Consider the following 10,000-nt stretch of genomic DNA (forward strand, 5'->3'; position numbering starts at 1 on the left):
CTGGCCGGCTAACAGACGGATATCATCGCCAACTGCTACGATGTTGAAGATGCGAAAGCCACAATTAGTAGCAACCCATCGTACCGGTAATCGTAAGCTCTAATCATCCCAACAAAAACCATTTCGTGGAACCGCGCTACAAAAACGCGAACTAGCTGGGATCCGTCGAATCGTTGGCGCTAAAAAGCATCGACCAGACAGCACGACGGCAACGGCGAGATTCGGAGATGTTCCCGGTGGTGGCGACCGTTTGGATAACAATTAGCAATCAAACAAAACACTCGGCCATCTCCCCGGGCCAGGCAGGGTGCCAGCTGACTTGAAACTTAAGCCCTTTGCCGGAGTCGCAAACGGACGTTGGACGGATTAAATTGCACTGGCAAACAAAGCCCTCGTCTATTTCATTGCCAGCATTTTCCGGACCTTTTCTCGACGACGCGCTGGCCATTGGCTGGCCGTGAGCGTGAGTGTCTTCCTCTACAGTGCCTGGTACAAATGTGGCACCAGATGAGCTTGCTCCCTCCTCGGGGAGTGTTATATTCAAAGCTAGTTGCACACCGTTGTTTGCATTACATTATGTGAAGTTTTGCTAACTAAACAATCATTACTTTAACAGTGAAAGAGAGAAAGATTGAGTTAGTGTCGGCACAACTGTTGCGTTGCTATAATGTTCTTCCGTTGCTTTTCCATGTCTGTCGCTTCCTTATCTGAATGCTGGGATCACCTGGCGCGCCCGCTATGCTATGATATGTAACCATTGCTCACATACCAAACTCCTCTGTGCACATACCCGGGCCAAGGTTGGCTGATCTCTGGAATGGGTCCTCTCGTAACGACGAGATCGGAGCCACTCGATACGCCCACTGCGGCTCCCAGATGAGATGTTTTCCATCTTCCGCCTGAATCCGACTTCTGCAACTGCTGCTGCTGTTAGTTTTTGCGCCACTTTAATGCGCCTTAGTTTCTATTTTCAGCAAGCTTCTCGGAGCACTTCGGCTGTTATCGTTTCCCTTTTGTTTTGTTTGTCGCTCCACGCTGACAACATTATCCCTTCTCCTTTGCGCCGGCTAACGAGAAGATCTCGCTCCGATTAAACTAACGACGGGGAACACTCGAGGCAGATTGGCGGAAGGAAATTGTGATTCGGCTGCTGGGCTTGGGCAGAGCAGTTGATAGTGCACTTCCCCACTGAATGATACGCCAGCTCTGCTCACTTCTACTTCAAGTGTTGGTGCTCCAAACCACCGTTCACTTGTTAGTGTGAAGGAAGGAAGTTAAAGTGGATAAAGAAATAACGATCTAGCGTGCTGGTAGCCGGTTGATAGACTTACAATTTACCAAAATTGCGTTCTCAATATGTAGGACTAAAGAAAGATTATCAGCACTGTATATTACATTTTTCGACGTACGGCGATACGAAATGTGGCGAATGTGATGGATGAAAATCAATATCCAAATGAAATATACTCGCTCCAAATTAAATCCGCCCGATCGATACACTCAATCCGCTTGGGCGGTATTAATTTTCCTCCGGCAAACGCATTGCGTCGGTAACATATTTGCCAATTACCATTATTGACACAATTCCGTGTTCCATGATGGCCTGCAGCGGTAAACCCTGTGAAGGAAAATATCCACAGAATCCCGCGACCACGAAGATACAAGCGCTTTACGAGGTCCTGTAACAAGCTTGTGGTGGGTTGCGTATGCTCAACCGTGATCGTGATTGCGTAAATTGAAACGCACCGCGGTACTACCCGTTTCGCGCAATGCAATCAACAGCTCTCCATTACCTCCGGCGTTTTCGGTTGACAATTCGATAAAAAAAACATACCGAGTAGGAGAAAAAATCCTTCGAAAACACGAAATCATTTCGAAAATGTATCGCTAACGCTTCGGGGAACGTCAAAACAACTTCACGTATCGCTTGATACGGATTCGAAAACGGTATACATTATACACGACACACATCCAACCATCGATGTGTCTGGCCTTCATTGCCTGTTGGATGCTTCGTCGGCGTCTGCCAACCACCTGTCTGTCAGCATCTCATCTCAGCAGCTCAATATCGGCCTAGAATGCAAACCATGTGTCAATCCTTTCAGCCATCCTGACAGGCGGCACCAGGATCCCAAGGGAGGGGGGTACCGGGCATATATTCAAATGTCCCCCGTTTGTAATGGCCTTGGAGAACACACCCTGTAACGGCGGGGAAAGGCGGAAATTGCCAACAATAACGAAGTGAACATCAATCAAATGTTAATGTTCCTCCGTATTCTCGACCTTTCAACCCCCGGCATGGTGATACCCAATTTGTCGTGAATCGTTGGCCATCGGCTGGTACGCGAGCGGCGGCGTAACGGAGAGGAAAAAGGGTTAAACGGTTCGGGTTCAAGGACGAAAATTCAAATTACTATCTCGTTAAACAACGGAGGGGCGGCCCAGCAACAAATGGTGTAGAATGGTTTTAATCACTTTCATAACCTTGGTCCTCTGTTTGTCACTTGCATGGCGTGTTCTCGATTTCCGATTCCCCAGAGGCTTATTAATGCTAAAAGAACTTTTTTTCCTCTTCGTTTCACTAACAGGATCCCGAGCAAAACAAAAGGAATCGATCAACGGCGACGGCACAGTTCAGAGACAGAGGACGTTCGTTCAAGCCGGGCGTAAGGTGTAGGAGGGGCGATGGCGAAGGCAGACTCGATCCAAAATGGACTCAAAACAGAGTAAGTGATATTTGTAGTCGCCATTTCTTAGCGCCACTCCTTAATCAAAATAAATCCTCTCCTAAAGGATGTTTGGCAGCGGAATATCCAATGTTTGTCTTCATTGAAGCCAATGATGCGCACGAACGGAATCAATTCTTTCTCCAAACCCCGTTCGATGCTCTGTTACAGAGCAAGAGCACATTACGAGCATAACCGAACAGAACCACCGGCAGCTAGAAGAAAACGCTGGGAGGATAAAGAACTTCCAGCACCACCGGGTACCATTTATCATCCAGTATCCCGAGGCCCCCTTTTCGCGTCTCTTTTATCTAGCCTCGCACGGTTGCATCCCTGCGCAATTGCTGGTTGCAAGTAACCAACCAAGACACTGAATCACGGCACACGGAACACCGGTGGCACTCATTTCTACAATCACTGTAATCGAGACAGAAAGACAACAACCTTCGTTGGCCCATCCATATTGCACTAATGGAATGATGCAGAAGGATCCCGGAAACGATCCAGTTCCCGACGTGAAAAGTCTCTGTGTATGCCGTTTGGTACATACATACACAGTTGGAAGTTGGTCATCAATTTTCAAGGGATCGATTCAAGCACGCCCAATCTCTTGCTATACTGCGTTCCAGATGTCGTCTGTTTGGTGTAGGGCAGCATAACAGAACCAACCGAAACGCCCAATGGCCTCTGATTTCGATTTTGTGGCGACTTTTCGTGTGAAAAAGAAATTAGCCATACCGTGGTTATCATTAGAGGCTGACCGGCTCGTACCGGAATTACTATGTTTTGCCGATGCCGATTTTCAGCGTACTCTTCGGGCACACTGTAGCACGTTCCGTATTATTGCTGATTGCAGTTGTGCACAACAGCAGCAGCACAGCCGAGCACCGGCTAATGGGTTTCTCATCGTCCCTACCATGGCCCCGGCAGCAAGGAGCGAAGGGGAGCTGCATAATCAATAAGTCTGAATTCTGATTCGGACACTGGACCCTAGATCATGGCTTTATGGCTTCGATTCTCTCCAGCAAAACCAAACTAATAACGATGTCTAGCGACTGTTACAGTCACGGCGCATCGAGGGCCCGACGCATGAAGCGGCGGTCTTTCCACCCCGATACATACAATGCACCATTTTGCGGACTGCCACCACTGCCAGTGGCGGTGACCACAGGCGCGACACCAAACATCGTCGCCGATCGTCGCTTTATAATTGATGGTTTTTGTTACAGAAAATAAATTTTATAACTTTTCGCCCACGATGCGATGCCGCCGTGCAGCGGCCACTATTAATCTCTGGCCTCAGCAATCTCAATGTCCGCCGCAGACAGCCGCCAAGAGTAGCAAAATCCCCTACAGTTCCGTGATCCCTTTTTTTCATCCTTTTCTTTCCGAGCATTTCCGAGGGGTTTTTATGGGAAAATGTGCGAGTGTGTCTGTGTGTATCGTTTGACCGAGGCCAAAGTACCGGAGAACCGGGGGTAGATAAATGTCTCTAATGACTCTCGTCACGGTGCCCTAATCAGGGTGTCCTGTCCTGGCTTGGCCGCCCGCAATATGGGAATCGATCGAAGAAGAAATGTTCATTATCCCGGCACCCCCCCCCTAGCGGCACAATGGGCAAAGGATGGTTTGTTCGTTTGGACATAATTAGGGTCCATTGGCTCTCTGCAGTCGTCGTCGTCGTCGTCGTCGTGCAGATATCAAAACCGATTTCAATTTCCATCGCAACGCAACGCGTGACGACACAATTTTCCTGCCTTCCATTTTCCACGCTGTGCGTGCGTGTGAGTGTGTGTGTCATTGTGTATGCCTTCGCATAAATCTGCCACAAAAACCGACCGACCGACATAAAAACTCACTCTCAGCCCATCATCACAGGCAGACCGTACGCACACGGTGAACAGGAAGTGGGTGCTATGTTGCAATCCTGGTTCGTTATATGATCCAACACTCCGGCAACACTTTCGTTATGATGTTCGCCACGAAAGAAGAGCGGATGGGAAGGATGAAGGCGGTGGGTTGATGAAAAGAAAAACAGAAAATAGGATGTCACTGGGAGCAAAAGTCAGCTTTCCCGGACCGGACTCTTGGCCCCCTCCGGCTCTGGATTTGTCCGAGTGTTAATATGGCGGATGTACATCGTCGGCCAGGCGGTTTTTCCTCCTGCGTCTGATGGGTTTACTCGCGGAGATTGGGCATCCCACTCTGGCCTGTGACCGCTGATCACTCTGATGTCGGTTATGAGTTGCAGATTTTATGTTATGCTGCGTTGCACTCGAGAGCGTCGCGTACCAACGGTTGACGACGCACGGCCCTTGAGCACGTGTCGTCCTCGTTCTCGTCGTCATCGTCTAGTGTCTGGCGTCCCCTTTTCGGCGTGGTCATGTGGTTTCTTTTTTGTGGTTTGTCCCCTATTTTGCCACGATTGCGTGGCGTGTGCGTAGCCATTCATCCGGAATCGATTACTCTGTCTGACCGGGAGATGCGTCGATCCCGGGATTGTGGTTCCCTATTTTTGCTGAAACAGCTCACTTACCGCCCTTCTCCTGCTGGAAGATGTATCTTTGGGAGAGTAATTAATGTCTTTTTAGTAAAACCACTTTTAGTAGTCTTTTAGTGAACCGAACCGGTTTTGGTCTACTAAATGGGTTGCCACATGGGAAGTGTTTCCACTCGAGCGTCCAGTTTGTGGGTTTCCAGTGGCCAATGCCAGTATGCATCACTCGGCACCGCACATGCTGCCACATCATCTTTCACATTGTAGAAGACACTCCATGATCTGGCAGCATCATCAATATTCATTATTATGTGTGTGTTTGTGAATTTAATTCCAACCCCTTCGTTACACAAACTCCTCGACGAGCTATTACATCGTCAGCTGGACAGGATAGCGTACCGTAATCGTGATGTGTACGTACGACACACTTACACTCCGAAGTGTCTCGTCTACAGGAAGCTCTGATAAAGAATGCAAATTGATTTACACTCGTTGGTATCCTCGCGCTCGAGCTCACAGACACAGACGCAGACGCGTTGGACGTTTCCTGCAATTTCCTGTGTCCACGCCGTGTGTTGCCCCCGGGGGGTGGCGGCCACCGGTTACCAAAGTGCCAAATCTGTCTGCGGTTTTCCATGCTAAAAGCATGGTGCAGCTCTTTCTCTCTCTTTCTTTCTGCTGGCACCGTAGTGCTGCTTGTTAGGAATGGAGAATTTGAATGCACATCAACCAAACATCCGAAAACATGCTGAAGCATATCATTTTCCATCCATCAAAAAACGGGCTTCAATCCGGGGAGTATGGAGAGAGCTTTATGCGATTTATGCGTGTGTGTGTCTTTCGGTCTCGATGGCCCTGGATGCGATGGATGATGGGACGTCGAACCAGAAAGGCTTATATGTGTATGTTTTGTTGCTTCGCTTCCTAGCTGACCGGCAGGCCACTCGAACCGGGATGTACTGGAGCCAGACATGTGTAACTGAGCCCGGGGATCAACATTCCCGTCCCCTCTCTTCCCTGCTCCCGCTTCTTTTAAGTTTTCATCTTTTGTTCCCGGTTCTAGGAGAGGGATCGCGAATGTTACGCGCACTGTGTCCAATGGGGTAGCTCCATAATAAGGACTTAGTCCTTACCAAACAACAACAACAGCAGCAGCAATGGCAAGGAAAGGGAGCCACCTACGCACCGCGCAGTCAACCGTGGAGGCATCATTTTCATGGACGGACGCAAAATTTGTTTTTCCTCGCCCTAAAAACCGAACCCCGCGCCCGCTCGCTCGCTCGCTCGCGGCTTGCTCGCCGGTCACGCCAACATAAACCACGTACACGAGGGGGGAGGGTAGTATGCGGTGGGGATCACAGTGAAGAGGGAAAACTTTGCTGGTGCTCATTTCCGTTCCGACCTTCTGCTTTTTCGTTGTTTGCAAATTTTAAACACTCCACACGCACACAAACATTCCAGTGGAAAACGCGCCACGGAGTCTCTCTCTCTCTCTCTCTCTCTCTTTCTCTCTTTTTCTCTATCTCTCTCTTTCTCTCTCCTTCTTTTTCTCTCGTTTCATTGGTGTCCGTTTTTTTTGCTTTTGATAAAAAATCATCCCGGTCACGGTTTGGAATTTCCCGGGTTTTATCGGTCGAGGAAAGGAAAAGAAAGGAGACGCACGATGGTGGGGCTGGGGGGGGGGGGTTGTTTTCTACCATCCGGCCAACCGGCAGTAGTGAGCGTGTCGATCGTTCTTCAAACAATATGAAATGATTTACGACGCGACGCAGGGGTTCGTGTCCTGCCGGGTGCCGAATGCGCGGAAGAGCGGAAGTGCGGAAAAACATAAAAAGTTCCTCCTTCTTCCTGCAATGAAAATGAAAGAACCCCGAGTCCAGAAAGGAGTGGAGGGAGGTACGGATCTATTTTTGGATGCTCGATGGCCACCAGCAAAGGCCAATCAAAAGGTTGTTCCGTGGAAAAGGACGAACACGCCATGGTGTACGGCATTAGATCGGTGATGAGCTGTTGGACTCTGACTCGCACAGATACCGCCACGTGACTTCCACACACGGTCACACGTGGTGTGCGGCGCTCAATGGAGCAATGGCGGAAGCGTGTACACACTTCCGGGAACCATCAGCACCCGTGATCGTCACTCGAGCGATATGTCCATCAAAATTGCTATCATTTGCGACTGGAACTGCTCCTACTGCTGCTGCTGCTGCTCTTGATGGGACCGGCTTCGTAGACTAACTAGCCAGCTCGATGTACATGTTGCATCCAGCTGGAAGTGTACCGTCTATGCTTGTCGTGATGATGCTTCAGCGAAGCAATGACCGGCTCGTGATGGGAGTTGAAGCACCACACCTTTGAAAAGGGGAAAACACTACACACTTTGCAGCGAGAGATCGTTCTCTGCGGATTCGTATTCCATTTGCTGTGGGGTTTTTTTTTTTGATGGATTACATTGAATTACATACAAATGGCGTTCGAGAATGGTTTTTCCCTTTTTTTTAACTGTCTACACTAAACACACTGCTGCAGGAACGAGCGAATGAAAAATCGCATTTCACTGTGATAAAAGAGAAAAAATGAATGCGTTTCAAAATGAATGCCATCTCAAGCTTTTAACAACCCACAAACTATATACGTTGATGTAGCGATATACTAAGCAGCGGATCGTCATTTTCATAACGCTTTTCAGGGAGGTCGTGAAAACCCCTTTTTTGAAACCAGAATTCATAAGCTTTATCTCTGAGGGGAACGCAACCCCGAAGTGAGAATTAATGTTGCCACCAGTTGAAGAACCTTGAAGGCAAAGCTCCTCCCTCTGCGGTCGCAAGTCGATATGTAAATGAGCAAACATTTATCTCCTAACCACCGCCACACCATCGACTCACACCGACCTTTCTGGCTTGGTCTGGCCTGACGCTCCATTATCGTCACACCTACACGCCGCCGTAGGATTCACGTCCGAAATAATATTCCTTTACCGGCGGGCTCGGTCGCTCACTCGCTGGCCACGCTGGTTAGTGACCGCAGAACCCTGTCGGTGCTCGCTTTCTGTGAGCATAAAGTTTGGGCGAAAGCTTAAATTCAATTTGTCACCTGACTCCCGGCATTCGTTTGCACAGTGTGGTTTGTTGCTGTTGGGTTTTTTGAGTTAGTTTTCCCGTTGCGGAATCGTTTTTCTTGCGAATTTTCCACCATTTTTACTGCCAGCTCAGGTGTGCCGTGACTTTAAAGACCCTTACCCCCCCCTGAAAAGAGCAGAAAGCACAGGAGGGGAAGGGCTATAAACGCAGTGCGCACTCGGACTCGGACTCTCGGACTCTCGGACTGGTTGGGACCTCTATCAGTTAATTAATCAGCTTAAAAGTGCTGTTCTCACCCTTTACCCTAATTGAAAGCCATAAAAACCAAAGCTTAGCCTTGCCTCTCCCCCACCGTGGGGTTGGACCTCGACAAACTCAACAACAGAAAAGAGAAAAAAACAAACAAACAAAAAACGCCATCATGTTCGGGGTTGTGGCTTATCGCACGAACCATCCAAAAGTTGCGTCTACCGTCAACCCCGGGAAAACTCATCCCGGTCAAAAATTCCGGCCTGCGTTCGTGCATCCTCGTTTTTCTCTCTTCGACTTTCAAATGCTTATGACCCCGGGAGTTAAGGGCCGTTTTTGTTCCGGAAAACTAGTCCTTCCCCCTTCCAGTGGAAAGCCACATGTGGAGGAACGGCGTCGTTGTGTGTACGGAAGACACATCCCGGGAAATTATAATGTTTCCTTGTGAAGTGTTAACACTTACTAGCACCCGGGAAGGATGGTCAAACTTTTCCCTGCGAGTCCTGAGGTCATGTTCCGCAGCAAAAACCCTCCCCCCGCCAGACTCTCCCCGGGAAAGAAAGAATCCCTGGCGAGGAAATGGCACAGACATTCCGACGCAAAACTTGCTTCGGTAAATTTACGCCCCGACCGCTGCGTCCGGTTCCTCTCTGCAACAGAGGTATTTGCATAATTTTCCTCGCATTAATGACCACCAACCCTAGACCCGTAGGATCGTCTAGTAAAGCATTTTTAGCAAGCAATCGCGCTCCCCTCATAAAGCAGCACCAGCGTTCAACGATGGATTTGCTTGCTGTATTGCTTTAGAAGTTACTTGGAATTAAATTATTTCCATCGAGTGAAAAGACTTGGTGCGACCGCCTTACCGTGGTCGATGACCGCGAATCCGCTGGGTCTACTATGGGGTCTGTGTGTGTGTGCCTGTGTGCACTAGAACGATACTTAACGAACGCCAGCCAAAAGCCAGGAAAAGCTTTTTTAAATTCACTGTCTCGCCATCATTTCGCGAGTGCTCGCGCGAGATTTTGGCTATCCATTTGCATTATTCTGAGTCGCGTTGGTTGGCATTTGGTTTGGCGCGGGGGCTTTTCTGTTTTGGGGAACAGGCGGTGAAGAAGGGAACAATCGTCTGGTTCATTATCATTCCGTGATCGTGTCGTGCTTTTGCGTTGAACTTTCCCATTCGCTTCCACTATCTCTGGCAGCAGCTATTCGTGGGGTTTTCGGGAGTTTCTTCGACGTCCTCTTCCTAGGCTTTCTCCCCCGCCCAGACCTTGAGTTCGTTCAGTAATTTCTTGCGGTGGATATAGCACCTCCCGCAAACCGTAACTTCATTCCAATGAACTTTGCGCCGATAGTCCAGACGCACCAGCGGAGAGTGTTCTGGTTGAGAAAAACCAGAAGCACAGTTCTACGCACCACTAGCGCTAGCTTCTGGCGTAGTTTCC

The 10,000-nt window shown here is 49.1% G+C and overlaps 1 protein-coding gene across 4 annotated transcripts in view; it reads left to right on the forward strand.

The window, feature by feature from the left end:
• Positions 1-10,000, forward strand: part of LOC125951531 (mucin-5AC) — a 120,433-nt gene that overhangs the window by 40,955 nt on the left and 69,478 nt on the right. For all 4 annotated transcript variants that reach the window (XM_049680438.1, XM_049680440.1, XM_049680441.1 and 1 more), the window contains exon 2: positions 2,589-2,726. In XM_049680438.1, the coding sequence (XP_049536395.1) occupies positions 2,686-2,726 (41 nt within the window). In that variant the 5' untranslated portion in view covers positions 2,589-2,685. The remainder of the gene's footprint in view (positions 1-2,588; positions 2,727-10,000) is intronic.

This window comes from Anopheles darlingi, chromosome 2 (assembly GCF_943734745.1).
Source record: "Anopheles darlingi chromosome 2, idAnoDarlMG_H_01, whole genome shotgun sequence".
Taxonomy (NCBI): domain Eukaryota; kingdom Metazoa; phylum Arthropoda; class Insecta; order Diptera; family Culicidae; genus Anopheles; species Anopheles darlingi.